The 27721-nt window shown below is 45.9% G+C and overlaps 1 protein-coding gene across 1 annotated transcript; it reads left to right on the top strand.

Moving 5' to 3' along the window:
• Positions 1-821: 821 nt before the first annotated feature.
• On the top strand, positions 822-27351 carry slc16a10 (solute carrier family 16 member 10). Its single transcript, XM_070926183.1, has 6 exons — positions 822-1155; positions 17175-17319; positions 19643-20072; positions 25615-25758; positions 26220-26448; positions 27122-27351. Exons 1-6 carry the CDS (start codon positions 822-824, stop codon positions 27349-27351), a joined length of 1512 nt encoding a protein of 503 aa, XP_070782284.1.
• Positions 27352-27721: the final 370 nt, after the last annotated feature.

Genomic DNA, 27721 nt, shown 5'->3' with positions numbered 1-27721 from the left:
TCCCAAAAAAAAAAAAAAACCCAGAAATCTCATCACACCCCAAGCTGTTTGCTGTTGGAAGGCTGAACACAAGTTGTCCTCAATAGGTGGCCTGGTAGTTTATTGCTTACCAGCAGAACATTGCAAACATCCATTACCTGCGGGATCTGGTTTAATCTGAGGGCTGACACCGTACCAGTCCACTGTCTGGGTGGCCAGGTGGTCCCGTATTCAGACAGCAGAAATCCCGTATACTCTTGATTTGTTCTGCCCCCTGTTAGAACTCCAACCGCAGTCCTGTCCCATTTTACCCGGTTTACTGCTCGTATCCCCGCTACACGTCTGTCCATCTGCTCGCCTGGCAGTTTGTCTATATATAGAAGCTGGAAAAGGGAAGTAAGACCTTTTATAACAGCCGGGGGGGGGGGGGGGGGGGGGGGGGGGGCATTTGGCCGTATATATAACTTTGTGTTTTCGTTACTGGTCGTGCAGAACGCATGCATTAAAGCAATATTTTGGCTGCATTTCAGTGCTCGGTCGTCACGGGTAAAATGACTGTCCAATCGGCTGCAGGATTCCCCGGAGCCCCGCCCCTCCGCGCTGTCTATTTATAATAATGCAAGAGTAGCTATTTGACAGTTACTGTAGGAACAGATGCTGCAGCACCAGCGCCGCCTCAACGACGGCTTCACCTCAATGGATGCAACTTTACCCTAACCCGAAAGCTGTCGTTGCTCAGACGTAGCCTGTATTCATTTGTCTTAAACTAAAAACAAACAAACAAACAAACTGCTGTTTCTTTGCTTTTTAATATAAACCTGACATTAAAAAAAAAAAAAACAATGACAGAAGGGAACAACATGCCAGAAGATGACACAGCGGGTAAGGAAGCGGCGCCCGCCGGCGTTCCCGCAGAGGAGAAGCGGCCGGAGGAGGAGGAGGAGAAGAAGGAGAACGGCGACGGCAAAGTGACCGTCCCGGAGCAAAGCGCGGCTCCGGGGGCGGAGGAGGTCGAGTTTGTGCACCCCGAGGGCGGCTGGGGGTGGGTGGTCATGCTGGCTGCTATGTGGTGTAACGGCTCGGTGTTCGGGATCCAGAACGCCTTCGGCATACTCTTCCTCTCCCTCCTCCGGGAGTTCGGCTCCGAGGACGATGAAGACCTCCGCTTCAGGACAGGTGAGTGAGGTTAGGGGCTGCGACGGGGGGAGGGGAGGGGGGTCGATACAGAGCTCAACTTCAGGTGACGTTTGAATTCCCCGTAAATGGCCTTAAAGTTCATCATGTCACGTAATCATTTTAAAGTCAGTTACATGGAGCTACCTTGACTGTGTGCACGCAGGCTGTTTTGGAGGAAAGAGCACGCGGGCGCCACTGTAAGCTAACTCCTCTGAAGGTCTCCGGCGTGACTCGGTGAATTAAAAGTGAACGTAAACGTCAACGCTGTCAGTTTGTAGCCGGGAATTGAACCTCCGACCTCTCCACTCCCGCCCTGTCCGCTTCCATGAATAATATCTACCCCGTTTCCTTATTTTATGCCTTTAAAAAAAAAAAAATTCAACCGAATGGGTAAAATGCGTTTTTCCATTTAGCCCACTGCAACGTACACACTGTAAGTTAGCTAACATAAGCTAACCTAGCAAGTAATACGACACGTTATGTCGCTTCCTGGTGAGAGAGAGAGAGAAGGAAAAACGTAGAACAGAAATGTAATGTATCTCAAACCAAAGCAAAATGCGGTTCAGTGACGCGGCTGCGGGGCTGTGTGCGGTGTAATGTTTCTTGACGGCCAGGTAGTGCCACGGCGCCACATGCGGTGGCAATATTGTTTCTGTGGTTGTAGTGGTTCGCTGTAAGAAACCGAGTGCTCCTCTGTGAAAGTCGTCAGCAGTATGTAGTTGCGGCATGCTTTCAGTGGCTGGTGGGTGGGGGGGCTTGAATTATGAATGAGCTAACGTTAAACACACGCTCGTAAAAAGTTAATTTTACGCGTTGTCGTTGAGTAAATCAGCTCTGCTGTCACCGCGAAGGTCTAACTGTCCAAGCTTATTTTGCTCTGTACCTTTTAATTTTGTTTATTTATGTCAGGCAGACTCAGTCAGAGTCAAGGAAAAGGTCACATAGAGTTAACCCCTCTCCCCTGTGTGTGTGTGTGTGTGTGTGTGTGAGAGAGAGCGAGAGGGCCTTACACCATGAATAATGACCCTGTGTGTGCTTCCCCTGTGATTGTAACCACCTGCTGTTGGTGCTGCTGTTTGGCAGATGAGTATGTTGAGATGTAGAGGTGTATGGAAAGGACCTAAATGTGTGCAAACCAAACGAAAACAATTATGCTGGAAAAGTGACAGTCGGCACTGCATTAAAAAGGATTTCATTTTATGTTGCTCTTCAGATTTCTTTCCTCGTGTCTCTTCCCCCCCCCGTCACGTTGGTTTTCAGTTTCAGCTTCCTGTTTCGTCATGGAGAGGAGGGGTTTGCGGTGTACGGAGCCAGGACAGTAAATCAAATTGAACATTAAAAACAAAACCTGAACTAAAAAGAGGAAACACTGGCATTGAAACACTTCAAAAACCCGCGCACATGAAAAACCAGGCGCGTGCAAGTGGCGCACCATCCCTCTGCCTTTTCACTTCCTGCCTCATTCTGAATTTCGAGCGTCACCGGAATCACGTGACGGCAAAACGACGTGTCGGTGACCTTTATTCGAAAGCAGGCTTATATTAGAGACTGGCCTTTGTTTCCTCTGTCTGAGGAGTATATTTGCTCACATTTTTCTGTGAATCCTCCTTGTTTTCTGAGCCGCTTTTCCGCTTGCCCTGCTAACGTTTTGCCACCGCATTATGCTGTTAATACAAACTCAGCCACCAAATTAAAAGCCCTCTAGCGTTTCAGTGGGACGGAATTCCTTCCTTTCCAACGCTTTTATTGTGAAAGACTTGCCGCATCATATTGTGGACAATTCAGACTTGCGCGGTTCCCACGCGGTGCTTCAAATCTAGCATCTTGGATGTTATGACAGAATATTGTTTTTGATGCCGAAGTCACTGTCCTGTCTCCACACGTGCCCCCCCCCTTTCAGGAATATTTGTGTGATGAACTTCAGTCTAAAGTCTACAACATCTAAAAAAAATATTCCATACGAAGCCACTTTAACACAATAAATTACCAACTAAGGCAACTATTATTGCTGCTGTTATAGTTCTGTCTGACATGGATATACTCTCTGCACCTCAATCCAATGTACACACACACACACACACACACACACACACCGCCCTCCCCCAATGACCAAAGTTCATTGGCACTCTGTCTTGATGAGTGATGCCTTCCCCCAAGTGAGGCTCAGACAGCTGGACAATGGGAATGTGGGGAGGAGGGTACGCCAGTTGGACTCGAGGCTCGCTTATGCAACCTCTACCAGGGGGTTTCACGTCTTCTGACGTCTTCTTGTAGCTGAAGACAACTGCGGTCTAATAACAGAACCCTTGAACGGGTTTGTGCTTTCCATAATTTCCAATAAGACACAACTAAACTGTGTTTGATAATAACGCAGGAATGTTAGTGTATTGCCGGCGATGCAGAGTAGTGATTTTCCTATGAAACAGAACACACTGTGCCTTTGGAGTTGGTTCAAATTCAGCATGTTATGTAATCACTCAGGTCTCTCCAAACCTTTGAACCTGGTTCCTTTGGAATTGATTTGGTCTCGTCAAAAGGTGGGTTTTGACTGCGGCTCTGTTTTGAGTTTCTAGGTGGTCAGAAGAAGTCAGTCGATTTACCCGATGTGCCCCAAGATCAGGCCCCTTCAGGGCTGAGTCCACAACCTTGAATATCATTCATCTTACTGTTCAGTACTGCTTTGCTCCACAAGGCCCTCAGGGCTCGGATGGAGCTCTGCATCTTAAACATCACACATATTTGAACTAAGGCATTTGGCTTTGTGTTACTTTATTCTATCATAAGTCATAATTTATAGCCGAGCGTGTGGCGGAATGTAGAAAGACCAGAGTCTGAAGGGGGGGGGGGGGGGGGGGGGGGGTGCAGGAAAGAGAACATACAGTTTACAAGAAACACTGAATGTTTGAAACCAACTTGTTAGCTTCGTAAAAAAACAACAACAGTCTGCTACGTAAACACCACGCAATTTGTGCTCTTATTCTGTAATAAGAGATGAGAGCTGCATCATTTCCAGCTGTCACCCAGCTGTCATCCCGCATCCGAACCGTCCACTCCGCTGTGTCACGGGGGCATGTTCCACTTACTGCATGCCTGCCTTGAAAGGTCTGTCAGGCTTTGTTTTCCTTAGACATGCCAGCGGAAGACAGAAAGCTTTCTCCTCTGTGTTATGACGTCGCCACCTTGCTATGAACCCTTAGCGATTGCTGGGACACCGAGGGTTTGAATCTTCCGTGTGTTTAAAGTCTAGATCAGTGATGCAACCGCGGCCTCCACAATACCCAACAATATGATACCGACTTATCCCCGGTTTAGATTAAAAACCTGCGGCTCAAGTGGAGACGCCTGACACTGAAGATGTCAAGTTTAGATTTAAAGCGCTCAGGTTTAGTCTAAGTTTAGTCTGTTTCTGATGACAATAACAGCGCATTTCCTTCTGCGCTGCTTCGGCCGAGACGAACCACACTCTTAACGGCGGGTCTTCCTGTCGTGAGAGGAGGGGTGACGGCCATTAATCAGAGTGGTTTTGAAGTTGGATACCGGTGTAGAGGAAGTGCAAAGGATGGCGGGGGGGGGGGGGTGGGAGGAACCTTGACAGGCAGGATGGCGGAGGCCGGAAGGACTTGATAAACATAATAAATGATGATTCCGGTGTTGGTATTTTTATCTCAGTGAGATGGAGGGGGGGGGTGTACCCCTCTCTACCCTGCTCTACCTCCCGTGCGACAGTGCTAACCACCATTGCCGCCCCCCATAATGAACTCCATTGGCTATGGATTGACTATAGCTGGACAAATCATTTGATCTCAGTGTTGATTAGATGAGTTGAGATAATTCGATAACAGATTTGATAATGGATTAATTATAAGACATTTATAAATGACGAGTGCCAATATTTGTTGGCTTCAGCTTCCTAAATGTGAGGATTTCTTACTTTTCCCTGTTATATATTATTGTCAAGTAATTATCTTTAGGTTTTGACAAAAAAAAAAGCAGTTTTAATATTTAAGCGTTGTCAGCTGACTGAGTAAACAAATGGAAAAAAATAGCAGGCAGATGAATCGATAATGACAGTATAGCTTGGCTGCAGCCCTAACGATTTTTAATAAGCATTATTATCACATGTAACGTTATCGTTTTACTCCTAATGAGATCCACTCCACCAGTATTTCCCTTCACATTTGTCTTTCTTCCAGACACACACACACACACACACACACACTGCTCTGAAGGAGGAACTACCCACCACATCCTGGTTTAGTACACGACCTCACCTATCTGCACGCTCAGTTTATCTTAAGACAGCCGTTTCCCTTCCAACCACATTACCCCTGCAGCCCTCAGCCAGTCCCCCCCCCCCCCCATCTGTAGTCTGCACACAGCTCTATGAATAGTAACGCGTACAGATGTTTTCTTTCACAGGCGTCTCAGCTTGTTCCTCATTACACAGTACCTGCCCTGCCTCAATACAAGGAGGCTGCTTTTGGCAACCTGTGGAACTTTATCTCAGACACGTGTGGGACTGGCCCCTCTGCGCTTAAGATATGGCGACCACTTTGGCCATAATTAGTGGCTGCAATATCCACACGCCTGGAACGTTTGCAGAAATGATATCTACAAAGTACAGAGTTGGCCCGCCAGTGTTGTAGTATGCTGGTGTCACGTCCCAGTATATAATGATACACTTGCCTCATGTTCTGGTGGCGAGTCAGTTTGTTTTGGGGACAGTTACATCTGGTTTAATTGCATTTTGAATGGATCTCGAAGACCCAGAGTGAACATACCGCACATCACGGAGAGATGACCAAATCGTTCACCGTTCAGCGTGTGATTTTCATACTTCTCTAGCTCTTTATAGAGAAAGATATTCCTCAGACCCGTATGGCGGTGTATGACTGTGGGACTGAAATGCGGGCGGCTAAGCGTTAAAAAACCCACCTGAGCTCCCTGCGTTGTTTAGACACAATAGAGTGACATACCATACCAACGCGCTTGTCGCAACACGCTTCTTCTTCTCACATTCACGTGCTGTTGAAGAAAACCCCCTCCACATGAAAACACACACATTTAAGTGATAAAATGCAACAGTGCATATCATACAAAACCACCAACCACCAATTGATTATTAAAGGGATTTGGGGAGTTGGCCTATTTTACCTACTTTTCAAGGGTCGGACCAACTTGTAGATAACCCTTTTTATGTTCAGTTTAAAGGTGCGCGAGCGGTTGTCTTGGCTCAGTTGCAGGAAGCCAATTAACAGCTCCTCAAAAAGTTATGTATCTTATTTTGAAATATTTTTTAAAAATGTGAATGTCCCGTAAACTCCCCTATCCCTTACTTGTGTCATCAGAAAACTCAAATGCGTTCCAAAATATCACTCCCTTTTGGTCACGGTGAGTCTTCAAACATAGTGTTCATTTCCTGGCGATCTGTGTGTGTGTGTGTGTGTGTGTGTGTGTGTGTTAAGGACAAGAGTCCATCAGTCACAGCAGCATGTCAGTTTGTGGTGGCATTTGAAATTCCTTTCCGAAATGAAAATCTCCCTTGAGTCCTGTTTTAATGAAATTAGTATGGCCCATGTGTGTCCTTTCACTTTGGGGACCATGTTGCTTAAAGGAGTCCTGCTGGAAACACAATGAAAGCTATTGATGTCTGTTCGGCTTGCTTGCTTGGGGGGGGGAGAGAACGAACATGAATATGAATATGACCGCGGATTGCTTTCTGGTCCGATGCCTGTCCAGCTGGGACAGTTCAGCCAGGGAAGCTGCGTGATCACATGATCCCGACGGCCCCGGCTCAGCTTGATGCTACCGGCCGACCTGATGCACAACATGGCACCAAGTGCAGCGCGTGTCACTTCAGGCCAAATGTCAGGCTGCTTGATAGATTTCACGCGCGCCGTCACGTTTATTGTTTTAATAATTGATCTTATTTCGGGTATGTAGGTTCAATCTGAATTTCCTGCCCTGGTAAGTCAGTGAATGACCTCTTTACAGCCCCACAGAGCTCACTGTTGTTTAATTAACTCACACTAAGCCGGTTGAGGCTGTCGAAGGACTCTTTATGATTAGCCACAAGGAGATTTAAACATTAAAAAAAAAAAACATTTTTGTCTCAGCAGGATCTCTACAGTGTTAGCTGGTCAGACCTACTCTACCTTGCACTTCAATGGTCTTGTGGCATGAAGACTTTTGACGGCACCAAAGGGGACATATTCTGTATTCAGACAGGTTTACCACGACAGGCATCATCGGCTCGTACATGGCAGCTGTTGTGTTCTCTAGCGCCAAAGATAATTCGCCCCCAAACTGGGAAATTGGAAATCGTAATCAACCAATCACAATGCGCAACCCTGGGGCGGGGAGGTCCAGCCCATAGACTGGCCTGAAATGGCAGGTCAGTGGCCTTCACATCTGTGTTACAGGCTCTGGTTCCCTCCCTGTGGGAATGCCAGATGGGGTTATTCCTGGGCCTCATGCCATAAAAGCCACTTGCCTGTCGTCCAGTGTTAGAGACCTCTGGACCAAACGGAGAGTTTAGAGTCCTTGATTGGGCTGTTTTGATGAATCTCACGTGGGGGCGACTGGCGTTAGCGTTCAATAACAAGAAGTCATCCGAGCATATTATGGCTGAAAATTATATTATTATATAACATTTCACCCGGCGTGAAAGCAAAACATGGAGGGGAGAGCGGCAGATGAAGCTGCTGTTTTGTCCCCCGGATGGAGAAACTGACACACTGATGGTTAAGCTGAAAATATTGTCTTAGTATCACTGTGAGGGCCCGCCACGCTGAGCGCGAGGTAGCCAGGATATGGGGTTTCACAATCGCTTCCACGCGCAGCGGCCAGCGTGCCGGTAATTGGTCGGAGTTTGACCCAAGCTCTGCCAACATTAGATGAGATGTAGTTTTAAGTGCGGTAGCTATAAATCCACCAACAAGAAGTGTGGCCCCGACCCAACGCAGGCTGTACGTTCACTCTCCTGCATGTTAACAAGAGGGCATGCGTTTGTTTCCCCCCGTGGTGCTGCTGGTGCACTCTTTTCCTGTCACAAAGGATCGTGAATCTTTTGATAATGAAACAACCTGTTTGAGGTTCTCTCTCCTTTTGCTGTCAGGCGTTTCACACGTTGGATTTCCTCTGCCTTGTCCTAATTCATTTCAGCTCCATACAAAGTGCCATTTTCAGTTTAGGTCATCTAAAAAACCTGTTTCTATGTCTTAGCTAACTTTAGCCCCCATAAGCAACTGGTCACACCAGACCAAATAAGGCAAAAACAGCAGTGGATAGAGCAAGGGTGCATTTTATTGTTCATGAATTCAGCTTTTCATTTGAAGAAGGGAGGGGTGTGTTGTTTTTTTAAAGAATATTTTGAACTTTGTAGCATTGCGTTCTTTAATTTGTGTCCAGCTGAATCCCAGCCAGGAATCATCCCACCCTGTTTCCAAAGTAAGATGTGTCTCCTGTTAAATATATGAAATCATACAAAACCATTATGTCCACGGTCATTGGGATAAAATGTAGACACACTTTGAAAGATTGGGGCCGGGAGCTTTAACAGCTGGCCCGCACGGGCAACTTAAAAAAAAAACAACAACACTAAATGGATCGAATCACTCCAAAAAACCTTGACGAGCACAGGCTAATAATTGACAGGCCGTTTGATCTCAGGCGCGTGTAAGCTTGAGCCTGAGTTTAGGTGAAGGTTGTCCGGAGATAAAAAAGCCAAGAGCGGGTAAACATGTTGGAAGCAGAGCAGCGCTTCAGTGGCAGCGAGGAGGGTCAAGATATTAGATATGTACGGTCAATTAAGATTTGATTCAGCACCCTCCAGAAGTTGTCACAATGCAGTGTGATGTATTCAGTGTCAGTACCGTTCTGACATTGTTGCGGTAAGGCATGCGTGAGGAAGATATTTAACTTCAGTTTTTAGTTGGTTGTTGTCAGATTTATTCAAGACACAATAAAAAAGTTTCAATGGGTACTTTCTACATGTACACATTCCCGCCTCTTTTGCCCTGCATGCAACCAAAGCCCGCTCAAACGTGGTTGGTCAGTGCTACTCGGACTACAAACGGAAACCACAGCGGCCCCGATACCAACATCTTGTCCCTTTCGCACACAGATTCTGCATTCACGCGCAGCACGTCACACCACATTTGTGCATATGTATTGCAATTAGGGCGTGAACAGCGTGAAGCTACCAGTCAGGCGGCCGACTCTCGAGACACCGAGTAAAGACTAAACGAGAGGCATTATCCAAACGGTGGCCTGGAGCCATCTATGCTATGCACTTAAAAAAGGGGGTGGACAAAAGGCTCCCCCAATCACCAACCAGCCCTGACACACCACCCCCCTTACCCTTTCCTCTGACGTGGAACACGACTTCCATTTAACACTTTTCATATGGATCTCTGAAGAGAAGCCATCCCAAACATGCATGTGTTATATGTGTTTTCTCTCTATTTTATGCGCAGCCATAAATTACTCTGTGGCTGCTCCCCAACTGTTTCGCTGTGTCATCAGGCATAAGGTTTCACTTCCTGTGGTGTGTGAGGCCAGAAAAAAACCCATGAAGGACACGGGAGTTGGAACTTGGGATGCAAGCATACAAAAATGTGCCCCCCCCCCACCTCCCCCCCAGTATAAATGGCTTCCAGCTGCTGTGGGCCGGGAGATGGAGCAATGGTTGTGATGCTATATGGTCCACTCAGGCCCAGATGTGTATCTGCAGCACCGTGAGGCCCCGATCTGGGTTATGGCTGGCGTCTTTGTGATTGAGCAGCAACAGCTGTAAAGTCCCGCTTTCGCAGGACTGGCAGTTGTACAGTACGACTGCATTAAGTCTACAGTTTGTCAAGGAGATGAAGCTTGAGCTGAAAGTAGCGGCTATAATTTCATGCTGAGGAAAAGTCAGGCTTCACCTGCAGGAATCTCTGTTTTATAACATCCACTCAGGCTGCCCCTGGTTTTCCCTTCATCTACTTATTTCAGGGAACATTAAATTGTAGTCAAAGATGCCTAAAGCTTATCAGACTTGACAGACGTGGATGGGACTGAAACCATGGACCCGTGCCAGTAACGATTACACCGCCCTTACACTGCAAAAATGTCAGTTTGAACTATTAATGAAGTCTCATAATCAGTCTTAAAGGGGAACTCCGCCGACCGAGTCCTACTCAGCCTGTGGATACTGTTGTATCGTATCTGGTGGGGCAATGGAGGAGCTCGAGAGGAGTAGCGGGAGAATACCACTGAATTCCAATAAAGCCTTTATGAACAAGGCAGACCATTCCACTAATATTAACAAACTCACCTATGATTTCAGAAAAAAAAAATCGCACAGTGCGTTCATTTGCTTTTGGAAGCGTGAGGCGTTACTTGCATTCGTTTTGTGTCTTTTCAATAAAATCAAATTTCAAGACTGAAACCTGGATTAACTCTGTTCAGGTTCATTTTTTTTTTCTTTTTTGTTGTTTTTTTTGCAGTGAACCTCCTCCAGTCGAGCTAATCCTGCCTGTCCAAGTAGGGATTAATTATGAGTCGTAATAGGTCAGGATCTGTAGTAAATGAATAACTGGGGCTTTCCTAATTAAGGCTTGACTGGATCATTGTAACACCGAGGTGCACAGGCAGAGAGCCCTGTAGCACATGGCTAGCTAAAAACACATGCATTGCCTTGCAATTTAGTTCAACATCAAACTTCAGCGCTTCTTTTGCCTATTCAGTCCCATTCAAGTCCAGACTATACGTTTTCAAAGGAACACCATCTGTCATGAGTCAAGGAGACGTTCCAGCGCTCGTGGCTGTTACTTCTGTTACTGCAGCTCCCCTCTGGAGGGGACATTGGTAATGAGTCTCAGCTATGTGCCAAACATGTTCAGCTTAACATAGGCCACAGCTTGTGAACCCATTAACCCTGCTGCTTGCTCTGTTTTGTTTTGTTTTTTTTAGAAGGAGAGTGGGTTTTCCTTTTTTTGTCTAATAAGACATTTTTTTTTTTTACACCTTCACTTTGCTGTCTTAACTTCCTTTTTCTTCCCTTCTCCTTGTCTGTCTTCCATTTGCTTCCGCCGTGCGTGAGCCAACAGCGAGTTCGGTACAGCGCGGCCCACTTCCTGACCCCAGGTCAGTGGGTCTAAAACTCAGCAGCAGTTCAGCCCAGTCATTACTCCCACCTGTGGAGATCCAGGGAGCCTGGATCCCCGTACGAATGCTTTCCCATCCGGTATGGAACAGGCCAGAGTTTTGCGTTGTCCTGCAAATAACGCTGGACCCGCACAGGAAGCTCCTTAGAGGCTGTAACACACAGAGACGTCGCTGATAGCTGTCACACAAAGTGTCTTTGCAGCTGCTCTGTCACAGTGCGTATTTTCAGGCACAGAATTGGATAGTTAACATTTGCAGTAATAGCCACAATGAAAAGAAAATCCAAAACACATTAGACTACTGGCCACTACTACACTATTAAATTGGATCAACCAAAAACAAATGACAAAAACCACCAAGCTTCTACAAAATGTAGCAAGACACATTTTTATGACATGTGCGAAATCAGTCAGTGGGTCAATTTTAGAGAAGAAAGAAGAGAAATCAAGACAGACGTTATGCTTCTACATCTTTGTCTTCATGTTGGGTTAGTCTCTTTGTTAAGTTAAGCGGTGGTCTCTTATGTAACGGTGGTTCAATCAATTTGTCTGTCTGGCAAATGGTTTGGCATTTTACTGCAGTTAAGTTTAAAGTGGAATTACATTCTAGTTACAATCAATATGTTTGAACTAAATTACGATGTCAGTGTCAGATGTCAGTGTTTACATCTTTTAAGGTACTGAAATGTGCAATCTAATAATATCTAATATATGGTGGAAGGCAAAGGATTGACATGAACTGTAACAAGCCAAAGACATCTTTTCCCAGTATTTACATAGCAAAGACTTCATTTGAAAAAGTTTCATTAACATTACAGCCACATCATGGCAAAACCCGACCACATGGCTCCATGTTAATGTGGCGATACAGAGGGACATCTGGTCCAGTTTCTGGGTTGTTGGCAGCAAGAGCAGTTGATTTATTAACACCTTTTCCTCCTCTGTGCGTGTTTCTTCCAGTGTAACCGCCTGAGACAAAGGGCAGAGTTTTAAGTGGTCTCTGATGTTAAATGAAGCCTGTCTTCATTTTCCATGTTGGAACTAGATTGTAGCCTGAGCATCTTTAGTCAACAGATTCCTAGAATGTGCTACAGGGACAAGCTGTTTATTTGACCAAGCCAGGAAAATGGTCTGTCACGCCACTGCAATATGAGCCAAGTATGCCTGTCCATTAGTTGGTTCCATTAACTTTGGTTAATAGATAACTCTTCAACCAGCTGCGTCAATGCAAGCTTTCTGAATTTATTCACAAATTGAAGTGAAATCATCAGGGATCCGATCAGCGTGAAAGCTAATTGGCAAAAGAGAGGAGACATAGCTAAAAGTAATGTATAAATGGTTGAAATGGTTAGCTAAAAGAAAGTGATAAAAAAAAAAAATTGGTAACAAAGTATTGAATACACATTTGAAATACTTTGCTGAAAGTAATGAATAATCAGTTAGCTTTTGTTAGCTAAAAGTAAATGCTAGCTAAAAGTAAATGGATACACAGTCGAAATTGTTAGCTTAAAGTAATACATAAACACTTGAAATGGTTAGCTTAAAGTAATGAAGAAACAGTTAAATAGTTAGCTTAAAGTAATAAATAAATAGTTGAAACAGTTAGCTTAAAGTAATAAATAAACAGTTGAAACAGTTAGCTTAAAGTAATAAATAAACAGTTGAAATAGTTAGCTTAAAGTAATGAATAAACAGTTAAATTGTTAGCTTAAAGTAATAAATAAAGAGTTAAATAGTTAGCTTAAAATAATAAACAGTTAAATAGTTAGCTTAAAGTAATGAATAAACAGTTAAATTGTTAGCTTAAAGTAATAAATAAACAGTTAAATAGTTAGCTTAAAGTAATAAACAGTTAAAGTTAGCTTAAAGTAATGAATAAACAGTTAAATAGTTAGTTTAAAGTAATAAATAAACAGTTAAAGTTAGCTTAAAGTAATGAATAAACTGTTAATTGTTAGCTTAAAGTAATGAATAAACAGTTGAAACAGTTAGCTTAAAGTAATGAATAACCAGTTGAAACAGTTAGCTTAAAGTAATAAACAGTTAAAGTTAGCTTAAAGTAATAAATAAACAGTTACAGTTAGCTTAAAGTACTGAATAAACAGTTAAATAGTTAGCTTAAAGTAATAAATAAACAGTTAAAATAGTTAGCTTAAAGTAATGAATAAACTGTTAATTGTTAGCTTAAAGTAATGAATAAACAGTTGAAACAGTTAGCTTAAAGTAATGAATAAACAGTTAAATAGTTAGCTTAAAGTAATAAACAGTTAAAGTTAGCTTAAAGTAATGAATAAACAGTTGAAACAGTTAGCTTAAAGTAACAAACAGTTACAGTTAGCTTAAAGTACTGAATAAACAGTTAAATAGTTAGCTTAAAGTAATAAATAAACAGTTGAAACAGCTAGTTTAAAGTACTGAATAAACAGTTAAAGTTAGCTTAAAGTAATGAATAAACAGTTGAAAGTAAGTTGGTTAATTGACCAAGGTCTGGTAGGCCTGTTGCTGGTACTTCCAACAGTCATAGTAGTTCAAGTCTGAAGTCTGTTAGCTCAAGAACTCTCTTTGAATCCATCGTGTCTGGTGTACAAGAGGCAGGGTTTTATGTAGTTTTCACTGCTGTAGGTTCGGTCATTGTGGGGTGACCGGGTTCAGAGCAGAGGGGTTTCCAGAAAGGAGTCTTTAACAAAGCAGACAGACGACTTAGGGCAACTCTGCCTCGTCTGTCAGTGTCCAAGCGGGGCCCGCGGCTAACGTTGGATGTCACTGGGACAGAGAGAATCCTGATATTACATTTTTCAAATCTGGAATTCCTCTTTGTCTGAAGCGTAAATGCTTTTAAATCGAGAGAGCCAGCAGATGAAACCACAACAGCAATTTCCTGTTGTCCTTGCGGGATTCTTGGCCCTTCTTGTTCACTGCCATTTATTACATTATGTAGCTTAAAGCGGGCTGATATCCCCACGAATATGAGACCAGGCAGAGTGGGACCCCATTGAATTTGGTGCATTTTTCTGACTGCAGTGTCTGGAATAGATCCTAAGAAGCTTTGACAGTGTGTTGGCTCACACAGGGAAAACAGAGCGGGGCACTGGGCGAGAGGACGGTAACTCAATAGAGGTTACACGTCAGCATTTTTACATGTGGAAATATAAATATGTACAGCTTTTGACCTGAGGGATATTGCTGCTCTGCGCCCAGTAAACATCTGTTGATCTTGTCAGGTTTGGTTTGGCTCACTCCAGGACCGAGTGTAAGCAAGTTTGGCTATGTTTTTGACAAGACAAACGAGTATCTAACCACCCAAACTTACGCATCCGCACAATGTATAAAACTCATATCAATGAGTTGGAGCACAGCAGTGTGGCCTGAAATGTACACTTGCACGTGTGCTTGTTTTGGTTCGATCGAGATCTACAAAACTGCAAACACGTTCTGTATAAAATATGAGATAAAGTGGGATACTGTGGAAAAATTATTTTCTGCCAAGGTCTGGCCCTGGGGATAGCAATGTTGGTCAGTTGGTCGGTCCACCACCATGGTCCAGACTGAAATATCTCCACAAATATTGGACGGATTGCCATGAAATTTGGTATAAATATTCAAGGTCCCCAGAAGACAAATTGCAATACCTTTGATGATCCCCTGACTTTGTATCTAATGCCGCCAGTGGGTCAATGTTTTGGATTGGATTGTCATTCGTCAGTCCCAGACCGTGCATCTTAATTACTTTGGTGATCTCCTTGACTTTTCATCTAACACCACTATGAGACCGACGTAGGTGAAATGTCCGGACAGCTACTGAATGGATTGCCGTGAAAGTTAGCTCCCCCTCAGATTGTGATTCGAGTACATTCATGCTCCCTCCGGCATGAATCGTAATAATGTTGGCGATCCACCTTCTTCTGGTCCATCGCCATCATCAGGTCAAACTTTTTCAATTTGTCCAACACGAGTGCCTCAGTTGTACTTGCTAATTTGCGTGGCGGCTAATGTTAGCTGCTCACAGCATCGCATTACAGCTACCTTGTAATCCTGTTAGGGTAGCAGGGTGTTTTTTTTATTCTGAGCTTCTGTACCGCGTCATAACTATCTGAGAGTGTATAGTGTCCTGACAGCATGGGGTGAGATGAGGATTCGTGGAGCATAAAGACACAGCAGTGAAAACCAGTAGTCACCCTGAAACCTGACACAGTGGTCTCCCGTTACTCGCGTAAAAAAAAAAACCCCAAAAAAAAACACTGACAGCAACACTCAAACTCCAGCTGCTCTATATTTTCCCACAAGTTTCCACTGACCTTCCTTCAGAACGCAGAAACACAACTTATGTCTATAGCTTCTGCTACATGTGCAGGCTTGTCATTAACATGTCTAGTCATTTTCAACCCTACCCATGCTGTAAACAGCATTTGATATAGGACGCGTGATTTCATAGGAGACCTAAAGGTTTTCCTACCAAAAAACATGTCACTCACTCCTGACTTCCCCCATCCTCTTTTATGGTCAAAGGGCGCTGCACAAGGGCTTGCGCAATTTTTCGTGTACGTGTGTTTTGTCAGCGTTGCTGCTAGTTCCCCCCCCCATCTCCATGTTTGCCTCTTTTTCCTTGATAAGAATAAAAGCCAGGGAAAGAATACATGTAAAAGCTTGCACTCGGTTTCTATCCGTGAAGCATTTTCAGAGGTGCACATCTGTTGTTCCCAGCGTATGTCAGCCTGCGAGCGCCCGTCCCCTTCTTTAAGTTAATAAAAACAACTTGTGATAAGGCCTGAGAGACGGAGGTTCTCTCGAGTCAGTGCCTGCAGTTACTATCTCGTTCTACTTGTCTTAGATAAATCTCACAGCGATCAAGCCCTTCAAAGCTGTTGCCATCCCGGACTTGCCTTATCTTAACCTATGTTAAGAGGTCTGCTGCAGCATGTGACTGTGCTGTTCAACCTTAGACTCACAGAGGACTGCTGACCAAGCATTAAGCCAACCCTGCGGATGTTTCCTGCGGTCGCCCCGATGGTCAGAGCTTCGGCTCTGCTGACATTTCTCCTTTCTTTCATTTCTCTCTGACTCGCGGTCAAAAAAGAAATCACTTTGGTCGACTTGAACAATAAATGATCAGAAAACCAGACATGTGACATGGGCTCGCCTCCTCGCGTGCAAATGTTCCAACAAAACCTTTCTCCGAAGTGAGTGACATTCTGGTCCAATCTGGGTGTTTTATCTGAAAATAGTTTTAATTCAATTTCCACAAAAATGTTGTGCATCGCTCTATATGTACATATATATATACATATATATATATATATATGTATATATATTGTTATATAATGTAAACTGACAACATTGTATCCATGTTGCTCACCCTTACCTGAACCTATTGTGGGAATGCTGTTTTTTTTTAATGCTATCTCCATGTTATCAGTGTGTTTTCCTGATCACTCCTTCCTGCCCACTCAGTGTGTGTGTGTGTGTGTGTGTGTGTGTTCCTGCTACTGCAGGTGTTAGTCATTGTACGCTCGGTCTAGGAAAGGCGAGGGATGTCTCTGTAGATGCAAATAAAAACAATGTACAGTGTGATTGATGGACAAGATCTAAAAAAGGAAACTGATGACGTGTAAGAACGTCTGGCAACAGGTTGCCTGAGCAAACTGACTGCACAGTGTGTGTGTGTGTGTGTGTGTGTGTGTGTGCGTGGACACAAGCATCACCATTCTTTGTTTTGTAGTCAGCGGCTGTAGCATTAACATTCAATAACTCCGTCCTCCTGAGGCAGTTTAATGTTTTGGATGTGAAATGACGATCACTCTGACTTACAGCTCGCTGTACATTCATTCACTCTTGCTTTCTCTCTCTCTCTCTCTCTCTCTCTGTCTCCTGCAGCGTGGGTGGGCTCCCTCTCCATGGGGATGATCTTCTTCTGCTCTCCCATCGTCAGCGTCTTCACCGACGTCCTCGGCTGCAGAGTCACAGCCGTGGGCGGCGCCGCCGTCGGCCTGGTCGGCCTGCTGGCCAGCTCCTTTGTCACGTAAGGAAAATCAGCTTGTGACTTGTTTGAGGAGTTTTTTTTTGGCCACAACAAAACATTGACATATAATCATATTTTAAGTTGACATGGCGGACGTTGTTAGCACACAGATGCTTATTTGAACATCCAGCAACATGATCATTCATTTGGAGTGGTGTCCACCTGATGAATGTAAATCCAACATTCACTCAGTTTTAGCTCTATAGACTGTACATAAGGCGCGGTGCGAGGTCCCGCCCATACACCCGTCCGACCCAATCGAGAGCACGCCACAGTCAATCTCAGCTGCCAATCATGACCTTTCCCCCCCCGTTTTTATAGCATCAAATAACTCATTACACTTGAACAAACATCAGCGTGATAAGAACCACCTGAAATGACAGAGACCATCTTTTTGAAAAATGTATTAGACTTTTTTCAGTTTGGCCCATGTCCCATCCGCTAATATGGAGGGGGCGGGGCTTATGACCTATACCGCACCCAGCCACCCGGGGTTAGATCGGGATGTTTTGGCTTCACTTTTGGGGAGCTGTCATGTCGTCCATCTTTCTATACAGTCTATGGTCTCTACCAACTCCTGAGGGAAATGTCGGGCCCTTTACCTGCTAAATGCTCCACTATGCTAACCAGCTAGCTGCTGACTTTGTCAGCTTTTTTGCCAAACCAAACCAGTAAAGTTGCGGGCGGGACAGATAAACAATAGACCTTGTAGTGAGATGAATTTGACTACAACCTTGTTATAACATGGAGGAGTTATAAAGGATGAGCTATGGTTGTTGATAAATACACTGATGAAGACAATTTTAGTTCATTATAACTGCTTATAAATGCTAAATATGGGGTCGAAATAAGGTGGTTAGTGGACCAAGAGAATTCTATCTACCGAAGCATGTTATTTTTAGCTTTTCATCAAGACCCTGTGGGCAAGAGGCGCTGCACCTAGCACTCCGCTGTTAATCATTTCCTGGAATTCCACCCGTCTACACGTGAGGAAACGCTCACACAGACGCACAGAAATACCTGATCCAAACAGAGCAGCGAGTCCTCAGCCCTCACTTGGCCGTCACTTTTAAGTGCAATAACTACGCAGTGAAGCAGCTGAATCGCCGCTTATCAAGTGACTGTCAAACAGCATTTCACCAAACGTAGCCAAGTCGCGCAGCGGGACAGTGCAAGGTGCAAAATGTCGTCGTCATGTGATTTCACAGCCGACACTCAGATTTATTTACCCCAAACAGGACTTTGAAACCACTTGGAAGCGCCACCCTGTATTTATCTGGACCTTCAGCACTAGACATAAACCATTTTACCTTGATGACTGTGCTGTTTGATGTAATTTGCTAAGGTTTTTCCTGGCTTCACAGTGGGATATCAAACTGAACTGAATTGAATTAGTGAACAAAAGTCAAACACGTGTCAAAGCCTTGTCCCCTATGTTAGTAGTACTGAAGATACTGGGACTGATCTCATGTCTGTTTTCTTTAAAGCTGTATTTATTCAGGAAGTCTCCTTGAGATCAAGATCTCTTTTACAACAACAGACATACATACATACAATGATATTGATTGTGATAGCTGTCTTTAGTAATGAATAGAATGGCACTGTGGTAAATGGCATCCAGTGGTTTAGGGGTAGTGGCAGCAGCATATACAGTGAGTATACAGGATATGTCCATAAACCAGTGTAGATAGTATAGTGGATTGTGTAACGCGTTTTCTTCGCTTTTGAAAGGCGAAACAAGCCCTGTTCCTGTATACGAATCCAATTTGAGTGTATAGTTTTAGAGCGAGGTGAAGGACAATCTGCTCTCCAAACAGATTCCTCAGTGCTCGGCTTCATTTAGAGCATGAATCTGAGTAGGAGCGTCAAACCTCCGCGGCCTTCTCGCACATGTTGTCTTTTTCAGAACAAGCTTTGAATGAATGAAAGGAGGTCTGGAGGTCATCAAAAGCAGGCCGTAAGCTTCTCCTGAGCTGTTGGTGGAGAAGCAGGCGGCATAACTGTAGTTCAGGGAAAGGGATGAAAGAGTTGTTCTCCACCATTAACCCACATTTTGAAACCATTCATTGGCAACAGCAGAAGTCTATTTTTCCCTGTCGGATAATTACTTATACAGCCTTGTGAAAGATACTGAAGATCAGCCAGGGACAGCCATGATAAAACCTGTTTTTACTTGCTTAATCTTTAATAACTTTTCTTACAGCCCCAGTGCCATGAGAACTTGTTTAGGAGCCCTAATGCAAATCAATAGACGTCTTTGGATGAATCGCAGCGAGTCCGAAGGCTGTGCGGTGATGTGTCTTGTTGGTTTATCTCCCCACAGATCCCTGGGCCCCATGTACTTCACCTACGGCATTGTGTTTGCCTGCGGTTGCTCTTTCGCCTACCAGCCCAGCCTGGTCATCCTGGGCCACTACTTCAAGAGGCGCCTGGGCCTGGTGAACGGCATCGTGACGGCCGGCAGCAGCATCTTTACCATGACCCTGCCCTTCTTGCTGTCGGGCCTGCTGGAAAACGTGGGCCTCCAGAACACCATGCGCGTCCTCTGCATCCTCATGTTTGTGCTGATGCTGGCCGGCTTCACCTACAAGCCCCTGCTGCCAGTCAAATCCACCAACACTCGCACGGGCAGCCGGTGCCCACCCATGAGCCAGATCTTCAACATCAATATCTGGAAGTCCTTGGGATATCGCATTTGGGCCTTCGGCATCCCTGCAGCCCTCTATGGCTACTTTGTGCCTTATGTTCATCTGGTAAGTTTTCCATGCGCGTTCATTCATTCGTCCTCGCCCTCACAGTCGTACCACCTGTCATGTTTGTGTTGCTGGGTATCATCACCCCACTCTCTGGGCCAAAGGTCAGCGTGTAAATGCCAACAGAGGGATTCCGTGGTGTGATTTCCCAGTATCCCAATCCCATGTTTTGGATGTATTCGTTGGCACGAGGGGAGGAATAAGGGCGAGAGGTCAACTAGGGAGCTTCAACAACACAGATATCAAAACAGTTACTCGCAACGTGAGTTTTATTAATGTGAAAGGTGAAAGGAAGGGAAAGTATTCGGTGACAGTGTTGAGAATGAGATGGTGTACTTCAGTATATAGAACATGCTTACTTAAGGTGGCCCATTGGGAAAGGTCTAAGTAAGGAAAAGGCACTCTTTTATGCAAAGAACAATACCAGCATGTTCTTATTTCAATAAACCGTAGGTGGTCAGAGAAACACTTCCTTTGACATCTTATTCTAACCTAAAGAATACCTCGCAAATATTTTTGTGATCTTTGCTTCAGACAGTTACGCCAACGTTTGTTTCAGCAATGAACAGTCATTCAAGACAATACAAGATACTAAAACTACCGTCAGTGGTGATATTTATTGAGACACTTTCTGGCACTGCACTTTTCACAACCGCTGGCTGCCAGCCATCTAATTTCCAGACAAATGAACCAAAGCAGGAACATGATGTAAATTCTCATTAGAGAACTGATTCGGTCTTTAAGAGGGGGTTCTCTGCCAGCTGTGCAGAGCTTCGTTGTTATGCCTAACAAACGTGTTGAAGGCATCTTTCTCTGCTCATGAAACACTGCAAAGGCGGAGTCTTTTGAAGTATTTTGAAAACCGACATTGTTTACTAGCTGCCAGTCTTCTTCTTCTTCCCTACCTTTTCATGCCACCTGCCACCTGGAGTCTTCACCTCTTCCCTGCATACGCTGGTGCGTTGCTGCTTTTCGTCACTGCTTTAGTGTGTTCATGTGCCCACACTTTGACTGATGGTCAAAAACTCCACAAAGTCACTTTAAGTTACTTTAGTTTAATTGTCAATGTGTGAAAAAAACATTTTGGTCATTTTCGTGTCCTACAGTTACAGGATTGTGTGGTTCTTTGTAGGTTGATTAATCATAAGAGCTCAAGAATGTATCACACTGTTGGATGAATATGTTTTTCATATCTCCTTAAACGGGCTAACTTCAGCCAATCAGATCAACGAACCGTAAGAAAAGAAGAAATACTCTCTAGTTCTGATATAACTGATGCCACGGCAGCATCTACGTTGGCCCATTGTTGTTTTCGAAACGAACAGTCGTCTTCTCGCTGCCGTAACGCCTAAACCATGCCCGGAAGCCGCCGGCAGTTCCTCGTAGGACGCTGATTGGTCCGAATCACTGTGGTTCGGCCACGAGCTCATAACTTGAAGCCGGGCAAGACGGATTCTCGCATGATCCCGTGATTCCAGCTGCCTCGCAAGGTCATGGCTGGATAAAGGTTGTCATTTAGGAGACGTTGACCTAATACTCTCATGTCTTACTGTTTGTATGCTAAAGCCCGCAGCTGTTAACGTGACTGCGTCCCATAAACCTGTACGTCGCAGCAGCATGATGTCCACGTGAGATACTTCAGCTGTGTGGTCCGGGTCATATACGACAGTACGACTCAGCTCTGCAGCTCTCATTTCAGTCAGGACACAGTTCCGCAAACAGGTGTCACTTTCTCCGAATCTCCCTTTATTTCGGCTATAAGATGGGAAAATACGGTTTCGGAGAAAACATCTTCTTGGGAGGGCTGGAGAGCAGGGCCTGGATGTGTTGGACGGGACTCAGGAGGTGACTGTTTGTTTTGACACGACGACTCTGTTATTGGAGGGAGATCTTCCCGTCCCGGGGGATCCCAGCCTGTGTTTTCCCAACACTTCTCATGTGTCTGCTACTCAGACTGGGACGCCACGGGGGCCCGGCTGCAGCCTCAGTGCCACCCTTGGCCTTATAGCCCCCAACACCCCCCCCCCCCCCCCCCCCCTCTCTCTCCCTGCACTTTTGGGCCAAGCCTTGGCCTTGTGACGCTGCATGGGAAGAAGAAGAAGGAAAAAACACGGGTCAAACGGCACATTGTTCAGCCTTCCAGGAAGGGAGTCCTATCAGGCCCTCAAAACCCCTCCGTGCCTTTCTTTCTCTGGTTCTTTGCGCGAGTGTGTCTTTGCTTCAAGTGCAGCCTTTTCAGAGCCACACTGCCACAGTTCCATGTGTGTTTCTCCTCTTTCCAAATCAAGCTGCGCATATCTGAAGACTGTGCAAAGTCCAACGTCGGTAATTTGACATACACACACACACACACACACTTTTTCCAAGTGTTGCTGATTTGAGATAAGATGTTGGCCTTCAGGTATGGCAGTGTTTGCTCTGCAAGTGAGTTCATATAAGGTGTGGCTTCGCCGAATCATAACAGATTGACATTGGCAGCATATAGAACGGTACTCTCCTTCAGAAAGCTGCCTCTACTGTAAAAAAAAAAAAAAAAAAAAAATCAGCTTGTTTCAGTGTGTTTAATGAGGAGCACCTGCAGGGCTGCGGTGTGTGAGGGCTGGATGTTTAATGACCATTAAACGGCCAAGGAGAGAGAGAGAGAGAGAGAGAGAGAATGTGGGCTGGTGCACAGTGGGGCTCTGAAAGGGGAAAACTCACCCCAACACACTATTAAAGCAACTCTTGAAGAATGTATCGGTGACGTGCCATTTCGTGATTTGTTTTTTTCTTGTTCCTGCGTTTAACTGAATGCAGCCTCATTCCGGCGACTGTAGATTTTTTTTTCCTCCCCACGTCAGACACAGTATTGGCTGTATTGGAGCATGTAGTATGCAAAGAAAAGCAAAATATGCAGTATGTCAAAAACTGAACTCGGAAAATAAATTGCATCGGACCAGTCTACTGTGACCCACAATGCAAAGCGCTGGCGGTGGAGTGCCATTAACGTAAACTTTCACTTATTGCACCTCAGCGGTCCATCTTCACATGAATTCAATCAGCTGGATGCAGAACGTTTCAGGCATGTGCTGTAGGTCAAAAGCATTATGGGAAATGTAGGTGTAAGTGTACAAAAATGGAATCCAAACTCTCCCGGATACGACCCGCTACCATTCCATCTTGCGCTGGTGACGTCATTTTCGGAGCCAGAGTCTGAGCAGTGGTGATCGGGGGGGTGGGGGGGGGGGGGGGGTGGAGCCGCGGCATAGAGGTCCCGCCCATACACCCGCCCCGCCCCAATTGCGAGCATGCCACAGTCAATCACAGCTGCCAATCACGACGTTTCACCCCCTTTTTATAGCATCAAATAACTAATTAAAACCAAATGCATCAGAAAAAGGAACACTTTAACACAGCATCAGCGTGATAAGAACCATCTATGGTTAGATCTAAGGAAAATTGGTAGTAGTCAGAGGTGTGTGTGCGCATGTGTGTGTGTGTGTGTGTGTGTGTGTGTGTGAGTGTGTGTGCGCGCATTTATTTTGTGGGGTTACGATGTTCTATGCCACAGGGCCATCTGCCAGGCACTGAGTTGTGTCACATGAACGTGAGCTATGGTTCCCGAAAACGTGATCAAACACGCACACACACACACACACACACACACACACACACACACACACACACACACACACACACCCTCCCTCAAAAAGCAAACAGTCAAACTGCATCCCGCCGCAATCTTTGGTCCACTCTTCAGCAGCTCTGATAACCAACAGTTTAAATAGAATCACCTTTTCCGCAAATAAATATCTGTATGGAGTGTCTGATTTTCCGCCAGTTGCTGAGGGGATTGGTGGAAATGCAGCAACGCGGGGGTGCGTTTGGACTGGACTGGAGACGGACCGATTGTTGGGCGAGGGCTGACCAGCTTATGTCGAAATGCCAAAGCTCCGCGATAAACGCGAGCATGATACAGGCTGATACACAGTGAGTGAGGCCGAGATAACCGCAGCTACATCTAATCAGTTTAAAGACGGGGGAGGAGGAGGAGGAGGAGGAGGAGGAGGAGGAGGAGAAGTGAAGCCGTGAAGTTTTTTTTTTTTTTTTTTCCCTTCTCGCTTGATATTTGTATAGAGCGAACACGTGGACACCGCACCATCCTGCAACCTCGCGGGAAGCCTCGAAATACATAACCGACATATCTGATGCAAAGTGCGAATGAGTCAGAGGGTCCTCTTGTGTCAGTGGTGTTTACCCCGTCTGTCCAGTAACCCAACGGTGTGATATCGCAGCAGAGGGACTACTCTGATCCAGCTGACCGGATGAATCTCATCAAGGGGTGGTCTGTGTGTGTGTGTGTGTGTGTGTGTGTGTGTGTGTTTTCCTGGCATGGTCATCACTCAAACGCCTGCCGTTATCATCTTGCGTCCTTGACCCGATCACGGCCGTACTATGTGGCTGAGCTACACCGTCAACACGTTGCCCCACGGTAGGATTCCCTGCTAATGAAAAAGAAGAAGAAGAAGCAGCCCCTTTGATCACCAACTCCGTATCACAAACAACACGAGTTATCTCCTGACACTTTACACACAGAGCAGGCCTGGGCCGCACTCTTTATATGGAAAGAGGGGCCGAGGAGCCGCTCGGACACCGTTCATTATCAACCACTCACTGCTGAGCCTGATAACAGCCATGGTCAGCTGAGACAGTAGCAGTGGATCTCGACACGTGAACCCTCACGTGAACCAGCTTCACACACACACACACACACACACACACACACACACGCTGAGCCTCCAGTTGTAATGCCTGACACTCTTGAACACAGAGCAGTGGTGTTGTGGCGTGGTGAGAAAGACGTCGCGCCGAGGTCTTTGCAGATGGATTCGTGATCTGCGGGGGGGGGGGGTGGTTGATGAATGGGGCAGCAGACAGATAAGCCCTTTGAGCGGGACTGCTGCAGCCCGCCTGGAGGTAGAAGTAGCTGGCAGGGGCTCCACACAGCAAGCCACTCTTTCCTTCCTCCCCCCCCCCTCCCACCCCTGACCGACTTTCAAACTCTCTGGGCCTCGCGGATTGGTGCTTTGGGGGCAGGAGGGACACGGATGCGGCAAGCAATCTGGAAAACCAACACCTGGGCTGCTTTTCTCACAGCCCGCGTGGAAGTGGAAACTTGCATTCACTGGCGGCAACGGTCGACAAATGGGGAATGTTGAAATGTGGACAAGTTGCATGATGGGTAGACACGGTAGCAGCAACAAACTCCTGCCTGGAAAATGTCCGATACACGTACAATTACAACCAGATTTCTTCCTCATACCAACTCTGAATCGGGGTAGACTGGTTTCTGCTCCTATGAACTGTGTTGGTAGGTGTAAACGGGATCTCTCCCACGATGAGGCCTCTTGAGTAAACAAAGCTCAACTAATCACCACTGCAGTGTTGTATGATCCGTTTTCCTCCCCTGCATTTTCAACATTCTTTTTTTTTTTGGGGCTTTCTGGGCCGGAGCCACGAGACAGCTGCGCTCATCTGTTTATCCTTCACTGTGACTTTGCAGATGAAGCACGTGGAGGAGCGCTTCGGACCCGAAGCCAACAAAGAGGTTCTGCTCATGTGCATCGGCATCACGTCCTGCGTGGGCCGCCTCATCTTCGGAAGGGTGGCGGACTACGTGAATGGGGTCAACAAGGTCTATCTGCAGGTAAGCCCGCCTCAGAGTTGAGGGAAACACAACTGTACTTTTCCAGCTTATATCTTATATATACTTTTGAAGGCTCATTGTTTTATACTGAAGCTGTTATTCAGAAGTCCAATTGAAATTAAATAGCATTTTATTTGGCCGCCACAGCTTCTATCTAGCTTCTAGCTATCTGCTCAGTAGATCCTTTGTCCTGTGTTCTCCTTTGAGAAAAAGTCAGAATACTGTAGCCCCTCCAGCCAGCTCATATTTCCCCAAGGACCCTTTTTCTTCCTTTTAATAATAAAAAGCTAGTAACAAAACATGTAAAAAAAAAAAAAAAAAACACGTTGACATTATTTTTGACTACAAAAAGGGATGACTATATGTGATTTCAGTACACTTCCTCTATTTCCACTGAAAACTCTCTGAAACAGCATGTAGATGCTCATGTGATACCCCCCCCCCTCCCCTTGTCCCTCTAGGTGGCCTCCTTCTTCATCATCGGCCTCATGTCCATGATGATCCCCCTGTGCAACATCTTCGGCGGGCTGATCGCCGTGTGCCTGCTGATGGGCCTGTTCGACGGCTGCTTCATCTGCATCATGGCCCCCATCGCCTTCGAGCTGGTCGGGGCCAACGACGTGTCCCAGGCCATCGGCTTCCTGCTGGGCCTGATGTCCGTGCCCATGACCGTGGGGCCCCCCATCGCAGGTGAACACGGGAGCAGTCTGAATACCGCGCCAGTGCCCACAATAAGCCACGGCCGCACTGAACGTTGGGCCCTAATTTCGAGCGAAGCCTGGTGGTTTAGTGACCCTGACCTCTGACCTCTCCCTGGAGGCCCTACTCTGATCAATAGACTATTATATTTCATTTGATATTTTAGATGATTTAAACTAAGGCGCCGTCACATCTACATCACAGCCGTTAAATGGAGCATGTGTAGCTTTTGACCCCTGCTCTCCTCCTGCAGCATTCTAGTGAAGCTCTTCGTTCGTGGCTCTTTTACACCACCTAGTGTTTATTTTGGCACCCTGCAGTTGCTGGATTTGCAACAAATCAGCCGTGCTAGTTGCCTTATTTAGACTCATGTTCATGCATTTTATCTGTGACTTTGGGTTTTTCCAGATTTTGAGAAATCTGTCTGGGGGAAGTCAGCTTGTGCATGGGAACAGCTTTGCATGAGAGGCCGGGACCCTGTCCTGTGCCACTGAGCCCACATGTGCTCGCTCTCTGTTGATGGTTGTCATTGATTCCCGTCAGATAATGCTGTTTGTCATCGACCCTCGCGGGGCCCCAGTAAGGTCAGCGTTGTGCTTGTGGGTCAAGGCCTCAACCTACGGCGGCCATTTTCTACCGCTGACCGTTTCTCCTCTGGTTGCAGGCTTCCTGAGGGACAGACTGGGTAGCTACGACGTGGCCTTCTACCTGGCAGGCATCCCCCCGATCTTCGGAGGAGCCGTGCTGTGCCTGATACCCTGGGTGGAGGGCAGGCGCAAGAGGAGGGAGAAGGAGGCGGCCCTGAGCAGGGAGCAGGACGTCACCCAGAAGATGATCGAGCACGAGAAGGCTCAGGGAGACGCGCAGTGCAAAACGGGAGAGTCCGTCCTCTAAGAGCCCCCCCCCCACCCACCCCCTCCCGCTGAACTGGACTGAAATGGAGACACGCGGGGTCAGACAGAGACTGCTGAGTACTGAGTTTGTTTGTTTTTTTTTAGCCATGATTGTAATGACTGCCTCCTGCAGGAGAACGTCAGAAAACGCCAAAGCGACGAAACATATCAGATCAGAGTCGTAGGTTGAAGTGACGTGAACGCGACCCCGAAGAACTACGCATTGCCATTGTTTTCAATTAGAACTGAGCTGATCTCACAGCAGGCACACTTGAAGTCTTAAATGAAAAGGGGGTGGGGGGAGAGAGAGGGCGTGCCGTACTTCCTATGAACGCAGTGGGAAAAGCTGCTCATTCACAGTCTTCAGCCAG

The sequence above is a fragment of the Enoplosus armatus genome, chromosome 19 (assembly GCF_043641665.1).
Source record: "Enoplosus armatus isolate fEnoArm2 chromosome 19, fEnoArm2.hap1, whole genome shotgun sequence".
NCBI lineage: Eukaryota > Metazoa > Chordata > Actinopteri > Centrarchiformes > Enoplosidae > Enoplosus > Enoplosus armatus.
This window is presented reverse-complemented; position numbering and strand designations above follow the sequence as displayed.